Source organism: Diadema setosum, chromosome 7, assembly GCF_964275005.1.
Source record: "Diadema setosum chromosome 7, eeDiaSeto1, whole genome shotgun sequence".
Taxonomy (NCBI): domain Eukaryota; kingdom Metazoa; phylum Echinodermata; class Echinoidea; order Diadematoida; family Diadematidae; genus Diadema; species Diadema setosum.
This window is the reverse complement of record NC_092691.1, coordinates 29,577,146-29,602,918: the sequence shown is the minus strand read 5'-3', so window position 1 is coordinate 29,602,918 and position 25,773 is coordinate 29,577,146. Positions and strand designations below refer to the sequence as shown.

Below are 25,773 nucleotides of genomic sequence, written 5' to 3'. Positions count from 1 at the left end.
TGAAAATGAGTGGTCACATTTTTGCCAAACTTGGCATTAATTTTTGCAAGGATGATAAAACATATATTTGTCGAGATGAGCTCAATTCCCCCATTTGGGGGCCACCAGGGGCCCAGAACCCCCTAAATTAGAGAATCTTTACAAAATTGTCTTATGTATAGCCAGTAAATACAATGTACATTAGCAAAGGTATTAAGGTTTGTTTTAGGCCCCCTTAGGGCCAACATTAGTGGCTTTATTATTTTTTTTTTACACTGAAAACACATGGTAAAATTGTCTACAAACCTGGCAGGTGTTATTGCCAGCATGATAGAAGACACAAATGGACACCATGCCCTCCGGAATGTCCCCCAAAGCTTCCCAAGTTTGCTATGTGCTTCTCTGGTAATAGTCTGCATGAATGTGTGGGAAGGTGAACCCCTGGTCTCTTGCTCAAGTAACAATGTATGCATCAAATTGCATTGATTCATGTCACTCTCCTCTTTGTATGGTGTAATTATTGTTGCTCTGTTTTGTTCTGTAAGGCCTCAGTAAATGATAGTGTCATGGGGGGAAAAAAATCTTTCAACTCTTCATACCTGTACCTCTTAAGTGATCAAAGACTTCATTATGAGGCATTTCTCTTTTCTAATCCTTTGCTGACATGTTGTGCTGTGGTGGGCTCGGTGTTGCATTGGCATGTGTCTTTGATGACTTATGAAGCATTGATTAGATGCTCTGGCGGCAGTCTGTTCCAGTGCAAAGCACAAGGACAGGTCACACACAACATGAGCAGAACCGAAGGGGATCCGAACATCTGCAGGCCCCCACACAAAAGGGGGAATCGTGATACGAAATCATCGCCATGGTTTCCGGAGTGCGGTTGGCTCACGAGGAGCGCTCCCGTCTCCAGATAAGTACGATGAGACATCTTCGTCACCTCCCGCATCATCCAGAGACCTTGATGCGGGTCTAAATTTTGCATGCCGCACGGTGAGTGCTTGTGAAGTCACCGGGCGTGCTGCCAAGAGTTCGATCACTCTCCCTTTTCTTTCTCTAGATCTCTCTCTCTATCTGCCGTCCATGGAAAGTTTAACCTTTTGTGTGTCCGTAACTTTTTGGTGTGCAAGGTCACGCTGCGATAGTGTGGGGAAAATGTATTGTATTGAATCCCCCTCCAATCACCCGTGCATTATTGAATAGAAGATTCCAATCTGCATGCTGCTGTCCTTTGAGCTGTGCATTTGAACTGCAATGCATTGTGGGATTGAGAGAGAGAGACTTGACTTTTAAAGCGTTCTGGGGCACAAGCTGTCCCCTTGTCATCTTGCTGATCATGTGTCATTTTCACTTCCTGTACTCTGTGTTGAGGGATTGCATTTTGCTTCACAAACACACTTAAAATATTCTATTATTGGGACTTTACACATAGTGCCTTTTGTTGCCAATTGTTGGTGAGTAGGGAAACAGAAGTAAGCTGTTGGTAAAATTAGATTTTTTGTCAAGGTTTTAGATTTGTAATAGAAATGTTCCCATTACATGGAAGAATTACACCTTTTTGATGTTCGCATAAAGACTGAAGGTGGCTGGCAGTGCACCATACACTAAAAGGAAATCCGTAGGAAAGGGGTCTGTATACACTGGCAACAATATTTCAGAAATATCTATGTGTCTCATTGCTAAACTAAGTGGCATATTGATGCAAAAAACAAACAAACAAACAGCATTATCATTCTGATGACAACACCAGAATACAGTTTTTTTTTTTTTTTTTTTTATCAAGATATGGGGTTTGTCTTAAACGGCACTGAATAAGAAATGAACGCACAATAAACATCGACCGGGCAGGTGGTGGATCTCTTTTTTTTTCTCTCTCTCTCTCTCTCATGGTTATCCATTATGTGCCAAACCAGATGCACATAGAAAGAAGGCTGTATGGTTGGAGTGAATATTAATTGGAGCCGGTAAAATTCTGTAAACATTAAGATGTAATGTTAATTTATTTAAAAATAAATAAACTATTGAATTGAATTGAATGTACACACTGCAATCTTTGAAGTTAGATGAATGATGGTAATCAATGATACCCAGCACAAATGAAAATGTTAAGAGACACAGAAAAGAAAGTAAACACAAAGCAATAGAAATGAGGCAATAAACCACAGAATTTGAGTGGCAAGTGCACAAAATCAGGCATGATGCTGTAACCATGATTTCCAAGGCTTATGTTAATCAGGAGTATATGTTTTCTGTAAAGAGAATATGTATTAGAGAAAGTTATCGTGCAGAAAAAAAGATAAGAAAGAAGGCATAATAAATACTGGTAGGTTGCAAATGACTAGACATGTTACTTTACTATTGAGTATAATGTTGTATGGTAAGAAAATTTATAAATAGAAAAGATAGTAATACTTGTCATGAAAATATAACATAAACATGATATCTCGGATACTAAACTGTTCAAACCTATGCAAGAAAGCATAAGTATGTCAACTCTGGGAATGGTGTGCATGTCCAGTGTGGGTCTTTGTTGCTTCCAAGATCTATGTCTATGTCATGATTATTATTAACAACACATACGTGCATTTTGCTCTTCCATGCGTATTCATTTTTGAACCAGCATTGAAAAAACAAATCAAGAAAAAAGTATGGACCGTCAGAGATTAGATGGCTTATTTTGTAAGAGCTATATCACACTGAGCCAGTATTACATGAGTGATTGCTAAAGGTCACTGTATATGAGTACAAACCTTTGATTGACAGGTTTGGAATGAAATGTGCGTCAACGGCTTCGTGGAAGATGTGTTACTTCCAAGTAGAAGGTAATGGGATTGCTTTAAAGGCCCAAAGTCAAAATATGTTAGACCTTGGTGTTTTCAAAGGTGCACTCCCTACTTTGACCTTCCATCTTTGAAATTGATAACCTTTACGTGAAATTTGCATGTCAATTTGTACTCGGGGAGGTGCTTTGGGGACCTTTGTAAGGTGTTGACTAACTTGGAGAGAGATATCATGATAAATTTGGTACAACGTGATCTTCAAAAGGGTCCAGAACTCAAAGAAGAAAGCCAGTATGATCGATACTACTTCATGTTGTGTCTCCATAATGTTCAACCAGAGAGACAAAACAAAATCTGAGGCACTCCAGATGCCAACATACGGCTCGTTTTGACCCTGCCGTGCAGTACCTAAAAATAAGCCAAAAGTAATATATTTGGCTAAAGCTGAAATTGTGCCCGCAATTATTGCAGCACCGAGACAGTCAAGCAGCATAGTCATGTCCTTTTGTTGTTTTATTCCATTTCAGCAGACGCTGCACTTACCTGCAAAGTTTAAGTTTATGATGCAAAAGGCCATCTCGTTAAAATGAGATGCACTTGCTTCAAAGAAATGTGTTGCTGTGGAGGTAGCATGTAATAACAGCGCAGCACTACACACTTAAAGCCGCTGATTTTTCATTTAGATGCAGGCTGTTGCTGTGCAGTCCTGAAAAAGCAATTTATTAAGATTACTAGATGTGCTTGTGTTGTAAAAAACAAAAAACAAACCCAGTTTCATTTTGCCATGGCATGTTGAATGAATCACTCATACATGATTCATAGCACTCAAGTATTACTCATTTATCACTGAAATATTTTGTGTGCGCCATTTCTTTGCTTGAATGTGACACAGAACAGTAAAAACAAAAAGAAAAGAATTCAGAACATGCATGGCAGTTGCAGGGATTTGAAAGTGTCACAGAAGTGAAATCCCTACCACTAATCATGTATTGCTGGAAAAAACAACATAATTGAAAGGACTTAGAATACAGGGTGAAAGATGATAGCGTTAACTAGTTGACATGTACATTTTTTCCCCTCATGTCTTCTACCGAAAGAGCTTAAATGAGTCACATGTAAAGCACATGGCACTTGATTGTCAATGTTAGTTTGGTGCAGCCACAAGTTGTCTGCTACCCCCTAGTGGTGGGGCATGGCCAGCCAGGACTGTGCCCGCATGCCCCGCTGAACTCGGTCACTGTACTTTTCCGCAATGCAATTTCCAATTTTTCTCCTCGCTGCTTGCCATTCATATTGTGCGGCCGGATGGCGACTAATACTGCCATTCTGCGCGCGGGAATAGATTTCCACCCAAGCTTCGGCACAGGGCCCCTTAATTGCACAAATATGAAAAACATCCATGCTAATTAATTTACTGAATCATGGACTCCCCCGCCAGAGGTAGATTGTGTTTGTAACTCTGTGTACATCCAGGTGTAGGAGGACTATCTGTGTGTAATAAAACCCACACGAATACAACATTAAGGGTGCCACCCTACCGCTGTGCATTGCATGTACGAGTGTGAACACTTGCAATATAGCATTTGTCTCTGTAGTTTGTGGTATGTACTCGGTGCTGGGTTCGTGTGCATTCCGGTCATGTAGCTTGTCCTAGCCGTGTGTGGTTAGCAGTATGAGAAATGACAAATGTATTCACAGGCAGAACAAAGTGGTTGAGGGGTGATCCAAAGCCCGAACGAACGTGCATGCCCGGCTGGCTCGATTCCAGATCAGGGATGCCACCGGCCTGTCAGTCGTGAAGTATTTGACGCAGCACAAAGTATATGTATGCATTTCGATCATCCCGACATGAGTAGGATTTTTTTTTTTCTGTATCGACAGAAATGATGCTGCGCCATTATTCTCTCGCCAGAGAGGGGCGCGGATACAAAGCCACTGATGCATCGAGGGACGACTTTGTTTCTGCGTTCTGCTCTCCAGCCTCAGACAGAGGGGAAGGGATCAAGAGGGATGCGTCATTCTTAGACCGTATGGTCTTCAGCGAATCAATTGGCAAAAGTCGCAGATGGATGTTACAATGAAAAATCTGAGCTATCATTAAAAAAAAAAAAGGAAATAAAAGTTAAAATCTTTATTCATCAGAGACTCACATTAAGGGGACAAAGAAAACATTTGAAATCTTAACTGATGCTTACACTTGCACTGCATATTTCTCTCTGCTCAATTTATCAGAGCTTTTCATCTCTTCCCCTTTCTGTCCAGTTTGGTGCCGCTATCGCTGTTTCCATACTGACTTATCAGGTGTGTATCAGGTGTGTATCACACTGACTTATCAGGTGTGCATGATACATGCCCTCTTGTGTCAAGCATGCCTATAAAATGCAGGTAGCACCAGCGATTCTACTCATTGTTTGTTCATGTCTGCACTATTGTCTTTTTTAGTCCCACACAGGCTATTCTATGTCAGTGCATTCCTTCTCTTTTCTCCTTCCTGTGTGGATAATGGTGATTGATCACCATGTTTCAAAATTCAGGGGAAAAAAAAAAACCCTGCAACCATATTTTTCCACTTCTCTTTCGTGAGGCGGCTGCACCCTTTTGTTGAATATATATACGTCCTGATGATCTATGATGAAAAAAAAAATGGGATTTTGATCCATCAAGAGTTAAACAAAATGATTTCTGGCCAGAGTAAAAGGTGTCTTTTATTTGTGCTGCCTTTGCCAAGTGTGGCATTTGGCACCAATGCATGAACGGCACACCAAAGTCTTGTTTCTGTTGCTTTGTATGGACACACATGCACAGTAGGGCATGTGATCTAGCTTGAACTTCCTTACCTTTCAGTGACATTCAATAGGAGGATTTAGGCAGAATTTTATCATTCTGGGGAAGGATGGAGGCCTGTATTGTTGTTATCACCACTATATATTTACTAAGGATACCATGAATTTAAGATTTATTAGCCCCTTCACATGTTTGCCACATCCCTATAGAGGCGTGTTAACTGACTGAACAAGTTTGTAATATTATTTGATAGTACCCCTCGATGTTGTTGATATATCCCAAGCTTTTTTCACCACTAAATGAAACTGAAAGTATTACGAGGCTCTGAATGTGAAGGTTATAAGTTTGGACGAGACATCAACGAAATAAAGTGGGTACTTAATTTGAAAAAATACCAGTTTAATGCGAAATTATCATTGGCATGCAAGTTGATAGCAAGTACTCCAACTGTCTTGATAGTGTCTAATGGAAAGATCAAAGGCCCCTCTTCCCTCCCCCCCCCCCCAAAAAAAAGGAAGAAGCTGGAAACTAGATTTGCTACTGCACACTCCTTACATATCTTGCATCCAATAAATTAACTTGGTATTTCTTAGGCATTAGTGCGCAACAGACAATGGGTTAATGCATGTCATACTGGTCGGTTGCCTCTCCTGATCCCAAGACTACATTTTTCTTTCAATTTTAGCAGTTCTTCCCATCGTGTTCACTTATTTTCAGACCAAGTCTCTGTTCATGTTACAGTGTAGTCCTGCTTGCTATTACAAAATACTCTTCATTCCTGCAGTAGGAGGTGTTGTGGTTAAGATCGCGGGCTCTCAATCTGTAGGTCCTAGGTTCAAGTCTTTTGGCAGCAGTGGCAGTGCCCTGAGGCGAGACATCATATCTTCATTGTACACTAGTCCTAAGGAGGGCATTATTCAAAGGCTGATGGTTCTGTGGTTCATTCTTGTATCACTCAGCTCCCCTAGTGGCAATGTAAAACTGAAGCCAGTCTCAAGCTCAATGTATACAACATGCAAAGCAAAATGACTCAGTTCGTGAATGCTGTCTCTGGGTCATACACTGTGTATATTCATATCATATTTGTGGTAGCACAGAATGACATTCCAAGAAATATTTTGTTCACTAACAAAGGCGTGTTTCTTGGTATCCCAACGAAATTGGGCTATCCAATGTGATCATTGTTGCATTTGGATTGAATGATTCCATACCCCCTTTGCCAGAATTTCATTTATTTTTGGCATTGTTCAGCAATGCACGCAGTGACCCGGGGCTGCCCCATTGTTTACAATACAACATGAGTATATGGTATAATGTGCACATGGTAGCAAGTTGAAAGTCATGGGCTGGGTCTGCACATTCTACGAGCAACTCCGCGGGATTTCCCACAGAATCGGGCAGTGTCATAGCGACAGCTGAGAAGCGGCCGTCCTGACAAGTTGATTACTTCTGCGCATGCGCGCTGGAGATGATGCAAAAATATGCTCCGATATTGGACGCTAAATGAGTGCAGTGGTCTGTTCGGGGAAAATGCCGTCGTTAATACAGCACATTGGGGAGGCTCTGCTGCGGGATGCATACCAGCCAGAGAGGCGAAGCATGTATTTACATTGTAGTAGCTAAACTGCCCAATAGAAATGATATTTCAAAACACTGCCCAGACTGAAAGATTCCTTGTTGGTTTTATGCTGTGGAATTTGCATGAAACTGAAACCTCCACTACTATAGAATCAAGTGAAGAAGATCCATTTAGCAGTGATAATTTTTATCAGTTCAACTCATTTCTTTTGAAAACTTTAGATGACATAAACAAATCACATTCCCTCTAAAGAGAAAATATGTTATTTTGTGTGTGATGTGTATGTCTGTGTGTGAAGTGATAATTATTCAATGGCAGCTGTGACTTGAATCTGGAAGTGTAAGTGCTGGTATGACATAAAAATTTCATGTTGCTGTAACAAACAATTGTTGTTTTTCTCCCCAGTTTTATTCATTAATGTGTTTTCTAGACAAAACCTTGATATATCGACAATTATAGGCCTACATAATCTTTGTATTTTCTTGTGTTACTGTTGATATTGTTGTGTAAAGGGCCAATACAAACAATGTACAAATTGACTTAAGTTGATAGACTAAAATGAGACAAAACAGAGTGTTTCATAAAAATCGGACATAGGATAAGAAAGTTGTGGAATGTTTCAGTAAAGTTTGGTATGATTTCCAAAGATTACACAGCAACTTTCAAGTTTATTTTGAGACTGTGTGGGATGTTGATATACGTTGGTGTGAACATTGAACAAATAATAAGATTTATGTCAAGTACAAGTCCTTGATGTACAGAACTGCAAGTACATATGAGTACCTGCATTCATATGCTGCACCACTCTTATGATTGCAGTCATATTCTGCCCTTTATTTCATTCTCTTGTTTTGTAAATTACACAATTTCTTGAAGCATAATTTTTTTGTAGGTATGTACATTCACATATCAAGATATATGCTCATGTACATACATCACTAGATGTGTATACCAGTAGATATGTGTATGAATCATTAATAATCTGCTAATTTGATTCAAGGTAAAAGTATTTTTCTGGAAATCTAAGTACTGTATGAGCTGAAATGTTTGTGTACAGATATTTTTGCATATTGCTACTGGTACTTGTCAGACATTTTTGTGTGTTCATACTTGTTAATCTATCTGTTGCAAGGTTCTTGTAATCGTAAAATAAATATGAATGAGTAACAAGCAACAATATTAGTGGTGACTATTTTCATTTTGTGAATCATCATTCACTTGTACGTGAACAGTTAACTAAAGAATTAGTGTGTTTTGCATTTGAAGCATACTGTATGACTATTAGCATGCTGTTATGCCTCAGATATCACTGCTATCATGGCCCATGCAAGGGTACTAGACCTACAGTTAGTTACTAGTTGCATGTGATGCAAGCATTGGCATGGCTTGATTTTTTTTTTCTTTTGAGAAATATATTTCATGCGCATTGTTGTTTTTGCACATTTTTATGTTCAGGGTTCAAAAGCAACTCACAAAATTTGCCAAAAAAATATAACCACCACAAGAATTTTAGCTCATGTGGTATAATATTTGGAGTTGTTTATCCTGTCTCCTACCAGCATCCCCCCCCCCAAAAAAAAGCACAGAAAGTTGACAATTCTGAAATCTATTTCTGTGATTCCCTGTGGTTTATGAGAGACTCGCATGGTTACATAAGCAGGCGATTCAGAGTCGGTGGTAACCTCTGCTCCCCGTGACCCACGGCGTCACGCTAGTAAAGTATCAAGCTAATTGCTGTACTGGTGCATCAGTGTTATGGAGAGATATTAATCATGAAACTCTTTGTGTCTTGCCCTCCCTTCCTCCCCATTCGACTCCCCCTTCCTACCCCTCCCCCCCCCCCCCCCCCCCCAATCCTCCAATCCTTTTCCCCAAGGTTCCCAAATTTGTTTCGGGCTGCATGATTGCTATTAAAGTGCATTGGAGTTATCACTATCAGGAGATACATGCACTGATCATACAACTTTTTCCTGCTCCTTTTCTTTCCCTTACCACCCCCCCCCCCATGTATACACACACACACACACACACACACACTCACTCACTCACATACCCAAATACACATTAATGTAATGTACAGCCATGTAGGACTGAATGAATTGTTTGTGAATGTGGAAATGATTAGAAGCAATACTGCTGGCATGGACGTGTTGATCAGGGAACCTTTTGTTATGGCTTGCATCTGTTGTTGTTTGTTTGTTATTATTTTTTTTTCTCTCCACAATGCGGTCATGGCACAAACAACTTCCGAAAATGAAACTTCCCTGGCAAGACAGTAAGATCTTTTATTCTGCCAGAGTATTGTTGTTTCACATTTTAGAAGCTATCAATGCATGTACAGCTCTGTGAATTAAAACCTACAACACACACACACACACACACACACACACACACACACACACACACAGGGGCACACAATTCAAATGGCTGCCACAGCGATGTCATCAGCCATCTCTTCCCCTCCCGCTCCACATTTTGCAAAATACAGGCTTAAAAAAAAGAAAAAAAAAAGTTACCTTTGTTCATAAAAATCAGGCTTTTTCAAACTGTGCTGTCTGAGGACATCATTGCTAATTAAGTGGTGGCCAGGGCCTGCCGTGGCAGACTTAACCATCACATTAGCTTAATCAGTTGCTAACAATCAGCTAATTGGCATGCCATTTTCGGGCCGCTGTCATCAAAGTCGACGCGGCGAGAGGGAGGCAATAATTTTTTCACCTTAATTGGAGGGCCATAAAAAATTTGAGCTAATTGAATTGAAACACTTGCCTATTATATCAATTCTTTCTCACGATAGTGATGTTCAAGGGATTTATATACATAGATATTATTAGATGTGCATGTGTGTGTGTTTGTGTGTGTGTCATTAGGTCAATGTAAGTCTAACAGTCCTCTTCACACTTACAGAAAAGATCAGAATTGTGTTAGCTAGACTTCGCTCATAGCTGAATAGGGGATATCTTTATTATGTATATTTTAAAAAAAAAGAGAATCTGCCTCTAGAGAATTAATGTGATGTATGATATTTTCCAGACAGACAGATACGTGTATATGTTATATATTCACAAAATATATGGATAGATCGATGGATACATTGTGGATAAAATAGAAAAGAAACATGGAAAGATAGAAACTGATTGGAAAAAGATATTCAGGTGGATTACATCTTGTTAATTTTTATACCAGGTTTGGGGAAGACTGAATAACATAAAGGAAAATGCATGCTATGTATATGTGTATAACACACACATACATGTAGATAGATATGTAGATAGATAGATAGATAGATAGATAGATAGATTAATAGACAGACAGATAGATAGATAGATAGATAGATAGATAGATAGATAGATGTAGATAAATACCATGGAGCTACCACTTGTAACCACATGGTTAAACTTCACTCCAGTCTATCAGCAAAAGATACAAACAATGTACCAGATTAAAGGGAGTTAGAGATTGTGGCATATGATCATACATTACCAATTTTTGCTCAGTTAAATGAAACTAAAGTTGTTGCTCCAATTTCCTGTTTGTGCCTCTGTGTACTCTTGATATTTCCTACATTTCTGAATGAAAGAGGGCATTTCCTCTTGGAACATGAAGTGAATTTGAATTTGTGCCAAGCGAATAGATCAGACGGATATACAAATTGTACTTCAGTTTACAAAAAGTAGGTTTGGCTGGTCATGCGTGTGGAAACTGGGATATGTTGCATGTGTGTCCAAATTCTGGTATGCAACCTGAAACAGTTGTTGAGATGTTGCATTGAATGTGCCCAACTTCTGGTATGCAACCTGAACAGTTGTAGAGATGTTGCAGGCTATACAGCAAGCAGTCATGCACACATCATGTGACAACATTGTAGATAGTTGCAACTAGTCATGTGAGGTGGAAGGGTGAGCTTGCCAGAGATGTTTGGGCTCATTTTGGATGGTTGAGGTGCAGGTTGTAGCTTGTTGTGCAACAAATGGGTACCCATCTCATCTTCAGTTGCAGCATAGCAACCCCTCAAGAATCAAGTACCAGTGGCAGGCAGTGCAGTGGTGGTGACGCACTGCTTGCCACAACCCAGCATCAAAGTGGCTAGTATACTTGTTTGGCAACTAATTACACCTATCACAACTTGTGTGCTTTCCTTGCAATCTGGCTGTATTCACAACCTCCCCCCCCCCCCCACACACACACACACCATCATGTGTCATTCTTTAGTCTATACCTCACTTCAGCAGTGGTGGAGCCATATAATAGCTAAAGAGCTCCATTGAAAAGCCAGAGTAATTTGTTCATCATCTACGAAGCAAAAAACAAAAGCAAAAAAAAAAAAAAAAAAAACCACACACAAACACAAAACAAAACAAAGAAACAAGAATTTCTCAGCCGTGACTGCACAATGCAGGACAAAAGATTTGAGCTTAACAAATTTACTAAAGCACACACTGCTGCTGGGCATGAGTGTGAAATGTGAGCCAAATAAATAATGACCCACTCTTTGGAAACGGAAGTAGCTACAACAAAAGTTACTTATATGAAGTTTACCTTTTTGTGTTTGTCTTTTGCATGTGTTTCATTCTTTTAGATGAGATCACGTTCCTGTGCAGTCACTCCTTCTTTTCATTCTTTTTCCATCCCATACTGTAAAAGTTGAAATTTTCGCGGTGTTGAAATTTTCACGCATTTCGCGCAACCAGAAGCTAGCGCGAAAATAAAAGCACGCGAATATTTTTGCTTGCCATACGTTCCTGTGCGTGATGTCTTGATTCCGCGGAATTAAAAACACGCGAAACTCTTCTGACCCGGCCTAGCGCGAAAAATTAGTCGCGCGAAAATATCCACTTTTACAGTAGTCCTGAATCATTTTTACTCTGCTAGTAGTGTCAGGAAGCATTTTCATATCTGACACAGGGCTGTAAATGACACATATCATCAGAACTTTGTTTAACCAAGGAGGTTCTAGAGAATGGAGTCACAACCGTCTTATTTCCTTTGCTAGATGTTCGAAGCCGCCGCTCAAAAATATTTGAAGCATGTGCAAAACAGGATCTGCCGCGCAGATAGGAAGACAATTGACTCGTGTCTCATTGCATAATCACTACCCACTTTCAAAGGAAGATATTTCTTTGTGATGGTAATTACTTTTCGCTATCCCTTCTTATAAAAGGTAGGTGGTACAGACATAAGGATGCGCGAATAGAAATTGAGCAAAAAATGCTGAAGTGAAGATGAAAATTACTCGACTGGGCATATGCGGGCACTAATCTGATATATCTATCAATAAAGAATTATACTTGAAGATTATTCCATATTAGTTTCATTTGTGGAAACTAAGCGGAAAAGTGATAAAACCAGCTTTCCAGGATGGTACAGTTTTAAACATTTTCACATGATACAGCTCAGATTTACACTTTTGCGTAAATTTCTGGACGGAAATGTCTTTTGTTTTACATGCTTTATCATTAATTGAAATTTCATTTCATTTAATAAATAGATAAGCAAAATATGGCCAAAATTATGATAACGTTCAAAATTAATCTTCAGAATGCTGAGCAAGACGGCGGCAAGGAACATCGATCATCAAAGGCACAAGTGCACCTGTGGAATTCCTTTGTACATCAATAGAAATCTGACAACTGTTTGAATAATTGCAGCCAGTTGGAACTCCATGTATAAAACCTCCTTGGTTTAACCCTTTCTGTGTAAATGAGTCAAGTGTGCATAAATTTCACATGCAAACCTCTGGATAGGTAATCTATGTGGCATGCCGAGGGTTAAAGACTGGTTACTGACACTTTGTAAACTTCACATTGGTATGCTGTGTTTAGATGAGGGACGAACATGGAAGGAAGGAGTAACAGACAGACAGACAGACAGAGAAGAGACAGAGAAACATATGTGTTTCTATCGTCAGCACCTGACAAGGACAGATGTGTAGTTGTATCATTCTGACGCTAGTTTAGACCATTGCAATACCTCAATCCCCTTGTGGGCAACAAGTGTTTTTTCTGGGAGACTGGCTGCTAACTCCCGGGCCTTGCCTTTGAACCCGACTTGCAAGGCAGCGGGTGGCACCCTTGAGTCGAATCGGTGGCCCCAACGAGTGAGCCCAGTCACCCTTTGCTCATCCGAGAGGAGGTCACTTGCCTGGTGCTAGAAACTTTTTGAGTCTCCAAGTCATAATGGGGCGGGTCATCGGAGGAAGGCAACAGTTGTCTGGTGACACCTTTTTTAGAAGATAAAAATTGAAATAAAGGGGGGACGCCAAAACCGCAAGGGTGAAAACCTCTGTCACCTTGCCTGTTGCAGAAGACGCTTTAAATAGACCGGTCTATTAGCTTCTTGTCGTCGGTGCAAGCAGTACAGATTTATTGCGTGTCTTTATCATAGCTTCTTGTCGGCAACAACTGTTATAACCTATATCCAAAGCCTCAGAGACATGCGTGTATATGTATATATTTTTTTGTCATTGCATTCTTTGTCCAGTCCTGACAAAATATTAAGATTAGAGAAACTAGATATTGGAACAGAGGGGGCATGACACAAATTTATTCATTGCATCCAGAAGAACAGGTATGCCAAATGCTTGCAATAAGTATATCTTGAGATATGATACACTGTAGTTTGAAATGACTGTGAAGTTGATGTATAATAAGATGTTCATATCTACCTCTCTGTGGCGTCTTTAGAGTTACTGCTCCTATACCATCTAGGACCATGCCATTATTATTTGACCATGGCTTTGCCAGGTTCCCATTTCTTTCTCATTAATGCCTGGATGAAGAATGACATGTACTGTAGTAGGGTAAAAACATCATGTCCAGGGATGTTAACATGGGGTAGGTTTGGTACTGAACTACCCCTTTTTGTGAATCCAAACTCTACTTTGCCACAGTGCTCTCACAGTGCTGTGTAACAGATGGTAAATGTGGCTAGCTTCTTCCTCTTTGAGCCAGTGAAAATTAACAAAGAGTAAAATAGGAAATAGAGGGGAGAGGGGTAGGTAGTAATTAAGGAGAGGGTACAAAATGTGGTACAAGTGGGTTGGATTTGATATCATCCTTGATATCCTCACCTTGCATTTTTCATTAACCAGTTGAGGATGGACTGATTTGCTACAACACGAATCTCCCATAGACACCTGCCCAAGTATACTTGGGACTCGTCCTCAATGGGTTAAGAAAACAAAATGAGTAAAGTAGCAAAGTAAAATGTGAGGAAGAAGACCAAGATGAAATTTAACCATTTAAGTGTCCAGACACTCAGCTTAACTTGCCCAGCATTTTCATCAGCATTCCTAAAGCCATCCAAACTTGACCTATTTGTCACATTAACAAGCCCACTCAGTTACAGCAGTGCTATGTGCTTCAGCCTAACAGGAAGGCCATGGTAACACAATAGAGATCTGGGGGATTAGGCAATCTCTATTCATTGACAATTAGTTTCCGGACATCTCTGCCAATGGACGACAAAAGCGAAGTCATCAAATATTTTACCTCAATCACTCACAAGAACTGGGAATATCTCACATGATGAACTAGTAAGCTTTTTATTTTTCAAGTAACATATCTCAATCAGTTATAAATAAGTCTTAGAGCCTGGAATATTTCTGTGTGCAATGCATGTGAAAAGAATATTTCTTTGAGGTATTTGTTTAGCTGAAATTTATGTTAGGTCTTCATGCAGGAATCTCTTACTTGTTGTTTTCCTCAAAACATATGTTTATACTTGTTATCATCTGTCTCTATCTTTTTCTCTCCATCTATCTGTCTTTCTGTCTATCTTTCTCTGTAGCTAACCATTTATCTGTTTCTCTCTATTCTTTATATCTTTCTGTTTCTCACCCTCTGTCTCTTTGATTATGTATACTTATCTGAATCTAAAGGTCTATCTGTTTGCTATCTCTAATACTGTAGCTATTTCTGTAGCCAGATACTACCCCAGTAGTAGTCACCGTAATAACAAACGAGAGTTTGATGTAGTTATAGTCTAAATTAAAATGTGATTGAATATTCTGGTAAAGTTTGGTTCTTCATATAACTCCTCGGTTGCTAAGCAACTCACCATCCTCTCCTGCCATCTCTTTAGGAGCACAGTATCATGATGCTTTCTAAACTGTCTGCCATATTCTGTGCTGTGTTTATCTTCTCTTGTGCTGCCTCTAGTCCGTCCCAGGATGCTGTTCGTCTGTGCGTGCGAAAGTCAGCTGCCCTATCAACGGACCATCCACTGGGTCGTAGCTAATTTGTTTTTCGCCTCTCATCATCTCGCATTCTCTGCTGACATGAAGAATATATCAGTGAAGCTTCTCCTGCCTTAGTCCTCCAGGAGGAAACTTGTTCTGATTTTTGCTTCTTCTTCTTTTTATAAACATCACTATGTTTTTTTTTTAAAGTTTTTTTTAAGTCTTCTGTTCTGAGAAAAGCTTCACTGCCCTGTTGCTCACATTACCTTTCAAGGCTGCTTTCCACAGCTCAAAATTTGCTCCCATCTCACACTAAATGGTGTGAATGTGTTATGAATGAATGATGATAATAATGATAATAATAATAATAATGATAATAATAAATTATCATTATTATTATTATTATTATTATCATTATTATCATCATTATTATTATTATTATTATTATTATTATCATTTTCACAATAATAATAAGAATAATAATAATAATAAGAAGAATACAGGGTACGTATAATTAAAATGTCAGATGTACTGTTACACTTGCTTATGGAACTTATACTCATGAACTTGTGTCAAGGGACATTGAGTCTACAGGCTAGAAATTTTCCATGGCAGACACATAGCCACTAGATGTATGTATATCAAGGACGGATGATTGACGGCAAGAATAATGAATGAGGAAAGAGCAAGGAAATGAATAAGGAATGAGACCCAAAGTGATGAGCATTTGCTGTTGATCGATCTTACACATCTACAGAATGCATCCAGTATAAGCATGTACATTGCAATGTTGAGAAGCAAAGGGCAGTTCCTTCATAGTTAATGTTCTATGTTAATGTCCTTGTGGCTCTCAGATATCAGTAGATCTATCACAATGTCATTATCCTTTCCATCATACAAAAATGATTGCCAGGGACCCTCCTCCATCCTGCTCTGCTCTGCTCATCGCATCCCTACCCGTCAAGTCTGAATTGCAGCTTACCTCCTTTGTCAGACCAGCTTAAATAGACAGAGTAAAATTGGGCGATCAGGAACAGTACTTTCATCACAATCAGACATAAGAGTCGTTTGGAATTTCAGCATCTCACATGTGTCGTACACAATAGAGATATGGTTTGCAACCTGATTATCTATGCACATTAGTTGAGATAGTGTTACCAACTCTTCCATTGGTTTGTGCTCATAATCATATTTAAAGCATGTTTTTGGTTGAAAATCCAGCAACCACAACCACATAGGCCTAAACATGAGGTCATTAAAAAACTAGTATATTGCAACAGGATCAAAGGAATTTCTGCATGCAAAAGATGCAGATTTTCCCGATTTTGCATTTTAAAAAGATGAAATGCAAACTGAAGATTTGTGTGTAGCTCAGCTGAAGACTTGTGAAAGTCATGACATCATTACCTAATAATCTAATATAAATATCTGCTTCCTACTCATAACACTGATCTGTTCAAACATGTGGCATTTTAGTATTCCATGATGTTGCTTTTGTTGTTGTTGTTGTAAGTCTGATATTGATGCAACCTCTGTCCGCTTGGTTTTACCCTACACTACTTTACAGAGAGCCAATTTGAAAGTGGTTTTGGCATTGTACGGTACCTTTCTGCTTGTCTTTTGTGACATTGACCCTGCCATTTTATTTCTCAGCTTCCTCTTCCTCTTCTTTTATCAACATCATACTTTCAACCCATCAAGTCTCCCAAAATATATTTTTGAGGTTGGGTGCTATTTTAATCTTCTCAACTCAATTTTGATATCTCCTTATATAGGTGCAGTGAAAATTATTATCTTTCATATGAGCCCTAGTTTGGTTATGTACCATTATCATAGAATTTTACTGCAAAATTATCAAAATCTTTAAAATGTACAATTAATAACTGATCCTTGAATTAGCTGATAATTTGATAAATCAAAAATAATGTTTTTGTCACAAAATCGGCATATTTTACGCATTCATGTCTGATTTCTTGCAGATTATATGAAATTAATCAGTCCCGTCTAATCTTTCTGCGACACAAGATATGAAGATATCAATTCAAAGGTGCCTGTTTAACCCGTTGAGGATGAGTCCCTAGTATACTCGGGCAAGTGTCTATGGGAAATGCATGTTGTGGCAAAATCAATCCGTCCTCAACGGGTTGATAATGGTGTGATGATAATTTCTGCTATATACAGAGCCTTGAAACATGTACACAAATGATTATCTACATCTGCCTGTTCATTTGTTCCTTTTTTTTTTTTTATTGCGGAGGGGGAGGGGAGGAAGGGGCGGAAGGGGAATTGGGATGGGAGAGTTAAAGGAAAAAGAGAAAGAATGAAAATGAAAGGAGTGGGGAGAATGTCTGCAAAAGCTTATTCCTCCCTGTCGGACCATGATAATGAGAAATAGAATATTCCCTCATCCCAAAATTCCCTCGACAAGTCACAATCTGTATACGTGTGTGTATCCATTATCCATACGATTCACCTCCCGGTGAACCTAGAAAACCCGAAATCACGTCTGCTCCGGTGAAGCTACTCAGAGGAAGGAGGAGGTTGGTAAGAAATGTGTACATGTGTGAACAGCACTGATAGAAAAAAAAAACACACACAATGAAACAAACAAACTACAAACCGCTCCTTGGATCCAGTCGATCATTGCTGAGGAAAGGAGCAGAGAATCAAATGAAATGTAGCGTGCACTCCAATGCATTCGCGGATAAGCCTTATTCAGTCGTGTCAGCATCACTCAAGCGTAGAGGTGCAGTCCCTCGATGTGCGCTCCGCTCCCCTCCGTTGGCTAATATACGTCAGTGGGTCTCATCCACAGATACGGGATGTACTCTGCTGTTGTTGACTGCTGTTTGTATGCCATCAGGATGCTGCATCTAGTTTCGGTCATTACCGATGTTACTGATCTCATTGCAAGAGATGCTGCGTGCATGCTTGCTGTGTGAAGGCAGGTTGCCATATTTGATGAGAACTTCCACAGCGAAAAGCAGGTCATCATGTTGGCAAAATAACAGACTGAGATAAGAGGCAGTCTACACCTTTTAGAATATTGTGCAGGGGAAAATATGTCTTTCTTACAATTTCTTCTTCTTTTTTTTTCTTTTTTTTTCTTTTTTTTTGGTAACCCTCGTCTTCTACTTCACATCTGATGCCATAGTATTCAATTTTGAGAAAAATGCTATGCCATCATTACTGTGCTGAGATCCGCCACAGCACAGCGCCCATTACTCAGTAGTTTGTTTACATGCCTCATGTAGTTTATGACCGCTTCATTGGAAGTGCTTGATCCTATTATATTACCCCCATTTGTTAGGCTTGAAATGATTTATGATGCAAGGGAGTCATGCAGTTTTCGTCTACTTCACAGCGTGGAAGTAGGTGAAATGAAATGTTATGAAATATCAGCTTTGTGCAACACTTTTTTGTCCCAAGAGGGAACACAACACCAATGGAACGCTGTTTATAAATTTAATAGAGATTACTCAATATGTGGAAGTTCTAGAACAATTCTTAATCTTATTGACTAGATGCGTAGTAGCTAACAGGCAAAACGCCAAATTGATCTCTTTGAAGTACATCAATAACCATGATAAGATAAGTAATTTGCATATCTATAATACCAATATTAAAAAAAAAATCACTGGATCGTGAACACAATGGACAAGCTATTATGTTTAAGCATTAAATGATTGTTGACACTTTACGTCAATGCAAATGGAAGAAAGTAGATAATGTATGACCAGAACTTATTAAATGAATAACTTATATTGCTGATGTTATATTTTAAATTTAGGCATTATTGCTTGTAGGCATATCCCCACTATTATTATTATTATTATTATTATCATTATTATTATTATTATTATTATTGTTATCATTATTAATGTGTGTGTGTGTGTGTGCATGTGTGTGTGAGTTACAGGACAGGTTTCCCATCTGAAGTCCACCCAGTATGTTTTAGTCATTAACTATGTATCACAAACGAGCATTCCGTCCAATGTGACAGACGCATCGTTTTTCAGGGATGCGTGTGTGAAATTATGCACTGAGCATTCATGTGCAGGCAGTCAGCCCGCTATCAGAGTGCCAGAATAGCACAATTCTTTTTTTAGTCTTCTTGTAAATTGGCCATAACAAAAAAAAAGAAAAAAGTGCTGATACAGGATTCATCTTATCTCTCATACCTAATTGTTTTTCTTCTGTATTTGCCAACACAGTGTTAAACCTAATTCATCAGCTATCTGCCTGTATGATACTGCCTGCTTGATTTGGTATACTAGAGAAAACACTAATTTTTCCCCAATGTAAAAAAGTTACCCTGTGTAGAGTAATAATTCGATTTACTGATGGTGGTAGTTTCTGAGGTTTTTGTTCTGTAAACAATATTTCACTGCAGTTTGTAGCCACCAGGTCATGGCTTTTCTGTGGTAGTCCTGACTCTAATGAGCATTACAGCAGATGTCTTCACAAATTATTAAAAAGACCAAGCAATCAATGAAAATACTACACTTCATTGGATTCATCTGTGTTTTCTGCTGTTCTTTTATAGTTGTATATTAGGAAAAAATATAAATACATTGTGAGTATAGTAATGTCAAATGTAGTGCATAAATTGTGCATCAATGATGTCAAACGCATAGATATAAGCTTTAGATATTGATTCAAAATTTGCTGCCAGGCCATTTAGTGCCGTTGTAGTGGTCACACGTTACATGTCCAGTGAATGATAGCTATTTCAAATTAGTTCTGTGTGTTTATATTCATAGGCAGCTGTAAAATTGGCATAAAGTGAAATCATTTCTTGTGTGTTTACAGTTGACATATGTGCATACAGGAAGGCATCCATTGGAATTTGATTTAATCCAAGTTAGGTTCAGGCAATCAAAAGACAGTAAATTTTGTGCAGAATCATGAAAGATGACTTTGATTTGTATCAAATCTGCAGTGGAATTTTATGACTATAATATTTACAATAAGCTCCTCATATTGTACCTGTGCTGTTATCGTTGATATTTGTCTATTGCACACTTTCTATTAAAAGCTCTCTTTTTCTTATCTGTCTATCTATCTACAACTGTCTATAATCTGTCGATCTATCTATCTATCTATCTATCTATCTATCTATCTATCTATCTATCTATCTATCCTCTTTCTGTCCTTGTACATTTTCCCTTTATTTCTTTGTATAATTTTTGATTTCCATCTGTTTGATTTTCCCTCTCCATCTTTGCCTGTATGTCTGTTTGTACACTCCCAGTTTTATATCTCCCATTTTCTATTTCTGAATATCATTCTTATATATGTATACACACATACATATACATGTACTGTATTATATACTATATGTTTACCTGTTACCTCCAACTATGATATGATATATATATATATATATATATATATATATATATATATATATATGTATATATTATATGTTTATTTTTCTTCTCTTTCTCTCCTTGATGCTTCCTGATACAGGTAGATAACATACAGGAGGCAGTGAAGACGGTGAAGGCGAACAACATCCGCCCGCTGAGTCCCGAACCTCGGATCGGCGCCCACGGCAAGCCCGTCATGTTCCTCCACCCCAAGGACTGCGGTGGCGTCCTCATCGAGCTGGAGGAGAAGTGACAGTGTTTGTCCTTGATGTGGGCGGCGATGAAATACCGGCGATTTGGTGACTGCTGATATTAAACTGACAGAATGTGCAGTGTCTGTGTGGACTTCCCATCATGCTGGTCAAATATTTTTTGGGACCTCGCATGTCGTGGTATATTGATATGGCAGGGGAATGGATTATTGCACACACAGTGGCGAAGAAAAGCCTTCCTCTGTATTGTGCTTACTGAAGGTGGGCGTTAACATGAATACTATAGAATATGTGTATATCATGTATGTGTTAAGTTAGTGGTGGCCTGTGACCACTAAAAATTCATGTCTTCTGCCACCAAATTTCCAAAAAGAAAAGGCTATCTCGTGGTGGCCCATGAATTGAATTTCAGGCAGCTGAAATTCAAGATAAATTTCTGTGTTTCCTTTTATTTCAGGCCGCTTCATTTCTCTTATAAGCAAGCCAAAATTTTAAATTCAAAGATTTTAGTGGTCCAAACGGGCCACCATAGAAAAAAAGTTAATGTCAAGCCCTGTTTGTATATAGATATACACATACACACAAGCATATAATATATATTCATATATTCATATGTACATGAACATTCATATATATCTGTATATATGTGTATGTTTGTATGTACACACATAAGGATTCATATGATATTCTGTGATTTGTATCTTAGGATCGTGATGTGGAAAAAGAGGTCTGAATTCTCAGAAGGTTCCTTGATCATAGGCGCCAGCTCTTCATACACTACATGGTGATGGGTATTTTTGTTTCGTGGCTAACACACAAAGATTGGTTTTATGACAAACAGATGTGACCAGCATTTTAGCTGCAATTTACCGTAATATAGTGATGATGATATGTTCTTCTCTATCCAGGGTAGCCTCGTCAATGTATGCACTGTTCTTTGAGAGGGCCATGCCATTATTATTACTGCAGTGTTGCCATGTACCTAGTGCATGCTTGCAACTTTATGCACCAGAGGATAAAGCATCTCTTCTTTTTTAGGGGGAAATGCACCGAGCCTAAAGGTTTTATTAGAAATACATTTTCTTGGAAATACAAATTCATGACTTTTCCCTCTCTCTCTCTCGCTCTAATTCCCTCAACTATCTGTTTCTGTAGTTTCTATGTACATCCAAAGCAATGTAGTGTTAAAAAGACACCTGGGACCCTGCCTTGGAAAAAGAAGATACAGATATGTAAATATATAAATATATATATATATATATATATATATATATATATATATATATATATATATATATATATATGTATATATGTATTTCCTCTGGGTATGCTAAAAAGTGAGCGTATTATTGCAAATCGAGCTTTGGCCTAAATCTTAATGCGGTCGGATGAAATTGGATTCCAGATCTGACAAATCTTATGAAAACAGAGAGAGTTAGAGAAAGGGAGAGGGAGAGTAGAAAAATAATGATGAGAGAAAGAAGGAGAGAAAAATGACAATACTAATGTTGAAGCTGGAGTTCCTTCTGCCATTGTGGGAGCATTACAGACATAATTTTGTTATTTTTGTTTTGCTTTCTTCCTGTGAGATTCACACGCAAATATTTTTAGTGCCAGCTTATTGATCTCCCGACAAGGAATTTCATCGTCTTGTTGATTCATTCAAATCACCTGAAGTGAAGGGGACATCCGCAGAGGGTCTTTTTTTTTTTCCTTCTTTTCTTTTTTAAGTGTGAATTAATGTACTGAGATGAATTAATATCACAACTTGAAGTCATTGGTCTGGGATGTGTGGAAGGAATAGACTCGGGAAAGGGTAGGTTTTTATCTCTGTTATATAACAAAGAACAAAACAAAGAAAACCTTGTCTGTGTCCATACACTCTTTAGTGTTATCATACACTGGAACTCTCTCAGTATTAATGGTTGTTGCCCCCCCCCCCCACCCCCAAATATGGCTTGTAAACTTTCACGATATGATGATAGGCAATACTGAAACAAATTCCCATTCTGCTTTGAAAAGTAAGCTTGGATGGCTTACAGTAAATGAAGAGTGTATATGCTTAGTTGCGAGGTACCATTCCTTGATTGCATGGAGGGTGGTATTCCCATCAAGACTGAAGGTACAAATATCATGATGATACCCACATAAAATTTCATTATATTAGTCTTTGAGTTTATCTATTGCACATTTCATGGAAATATGATATTCAGAGCATGGCAAGGTGAAACGTGAACTCATCCTTGTATATTTTGCATTTTGTGTGGGGGATCCTGCTATGACTTGGTCACATCAATGCAGAAAGCACGGAAAATGAAGAGATTGTGTGTATTTATAAATTAATAGCCATACATGCTGGTGAAGAACCACACTCTATATTGTCTATGAAGAATTACAATCAGGCCTAAGAGAAGTCAAATCCATGAATTTCAAAGAAATAAAGCTTTTACTTTTTCTTACTTTGGCATCTTAATGCTGGATTTTTGTTGTTGTTGTTGTTGTTAATGAATAAACAAACAAACAAAATAAAGAAAAACAAGCTTGTTTTTTTTTCTGGGCCAATTTTTTTTTGTGTGTATTTGTATGGGATGCTTTGATCTTGATTTGTATTCAAATTTTGAGGATCGACATGTATGAGGTTTAGTGTATAGGGTAATATTCCACATTTAGAAGGAGAGATGCACAAGACAAAAATATAATGTAAATACACTGTATGTTTACAGACTGTGCCAGCAGTTTGTGACGTCTGATACGGTGGGATCTTGTTAAAACAAGGATGGATGGAGCAATGATATCCGATATTATATTCAACTTGATTAATGCATGTGTCAAGTTGTTTTTATATAAACAACTCGACATAACAATTCATTAATTCATTGCAGTACTGCTACAAGGGATAAGGACCAACACTGGCTGTCAGGCGAAAGCTTGGTAGTCTAGTGGATACGACGCCTGTCTAGTAATCACGAGATCATTGGTTCAAGTCCACCCCAATTATGTATGCGAGTTCGAGCAGGGGACTATGAAACGGGCTCCGTACGTGTGTGTGTCCGTGTGACCGTGTGTCCGTCCATCCGTGTGTCCGTGTGTGCGTCCGTGTGTGATCAAAATGTTCAATTTGCTACTTCTCTGTCATTTATGAGCCGATTTTTATTCTGTTTGCTTTATATGAGAGCACTACATGAGAGCTTTTAAACTTCTACACAGAATTTCAGTTGTGACCTTTGACCATTGACCTTTGACCTATATTGTACATTTTGCTACAAAATGCTACTCCTTCGCCATTTCTAACCCGATTTCGATTCCGTTTGCTTTATGTGATGGCACTAGTTCAGGGCTTCAAAACTTCTACACAGAATTTTGACCTTTGACTTCTTTGAACTTTGACCTTGATTTTTTGACCTGTATTGTACATTTTGCTACAAAATGCTACTCCTTCGCCATTTCTAACCCGATTTCGATTCCGTTTGCTTTATGTGATGGCACTAAGTGAGGGCTTCAAAATTTCTACACAGAATTTTGACCTTTGACTTCTTTGACCTTTGACCTTGATTTTTTGACCTGTATTGTACATTTTGCTACAAAATGCTACTCCTTCGCCATTTCTAACCCGATTTCGATTCCGTTTGCTTTATGTGATGGCACTAGGTGAGGGCTTCAAAATTTCTACACAGAATTTTGACCTTTGACTTCTTTGACCTTTGACCTTGATTTTTGACCTGTATTGTACATTTTGCTACAAAATGCTACTCTGCAACTGATTGACAAATTGCCCTACATCGACGTAAATAAGCACTGAATTGATCAGTGTTTTAGTAGTAGCCTTGATAAAAAATCATGGGCGTACATACTCGAGCAGGATTCGAACCTACGACCTCCTGATCACCGGACAGGCGTCATCTCCACTGGACCACCGAGCTTTCGCCCGACAGCAAGTGTTGGTTCTAATCCTTATAGCATGCAGCGGGTACTGCTTTGTTATTCAAATTCATGAAATTCTTCCGTCGAGATGTTTTCATTGCAACTGATTGACAAATTGCCCTACATCGACGTAAATAAGCACTGAATTGATCAGTGTTTTAGTAGTAGCCATGATAAAAAGTCATGGGCGTACATACTCGAGCAGGATTCGAACCTACGACCTCCTGATCACCGGACAGGCGTCATCTCCACTAGACCACCGAGCTTTCGCCCGACAGCAAGTGTTGGTTCTATTTACGTCGATGTAGGGCAATTTGTCAATCAGTTGCAATGAAAACATCTCGACGGAAGAATTTCATGAATTTGAATAACAAAGCAGTATCCGCTGCATGCTATAAGGATTAGAACCAACACTTGCTGTCGGGCGAAAGCTCGGTGGTCTAGTGGAGATGACGCCTGTCCGGTGATCAGGAGGTCGTAGGTTCGAATCCTGCTCGAGTATGTACGCCCATGATTTTTTATCATGGCTGCTACTAAAACACTGATCAATTCAGTGCTTATTTACGTCGATGTAGGGCAATTTGTCAATCAGTTGCAATGAAAACATCTCGACGGAAGAATTTCATGAATTTGGGAAAATGCTACTCCTTCGCCATTTCTAACCCGATTTCGATTCCGTTTGCTTTATGTGATGGCACTAAGTGAGGGCTTCAAAATTTCTACACAGAATTTTGACCTTTGACTTCTTTGACCTTTGACCTTGATTTTTTGACCTGTATTGTACATTTTGCTACAAAATGCTACTCCTTCGCCATTTCTAACCCGATTTCGATTCCGTTTGCTTTATGTGATGGCACTAGGTGAGGGCTTCAAAATTTCTACACAGAATTTTGACCTTTGACTTCTTTGACCTTTGACCTTGATTTTTGACCTGTATTGTACATTTTGCTACAAAATGCTACTCTGC

The 25,773-nt window shown here is 38.7% G+C and overlaps 1 protein-coding gene across 1 annotated transcript in view; it reads left to right on the top strand.

Annotated features, from left to right (window-relative positions):
• LOC140230565 (methylmalonyl-CoA epimerase, mitochondrial-like) overlaps positions 1–22,131 on the top strand; it is a 32,114-nt gene extending 9,983 nt beyond the window's left edge. The window contains exon 5 of the mRNA XM_072310707.1: positions 20,774–22,131. Coding sequence (XP_072166808.1) covers positions 20,774–20,926 — 153 coding nt within the window. The 3' untranslated portion in view covers positions 20,927–22,131. The remainder of the gene's footprint in view (positions 1–20,773) is intronic.
• Positions 22,132–25,773: the final 3,642 nt, after the last annotated feature.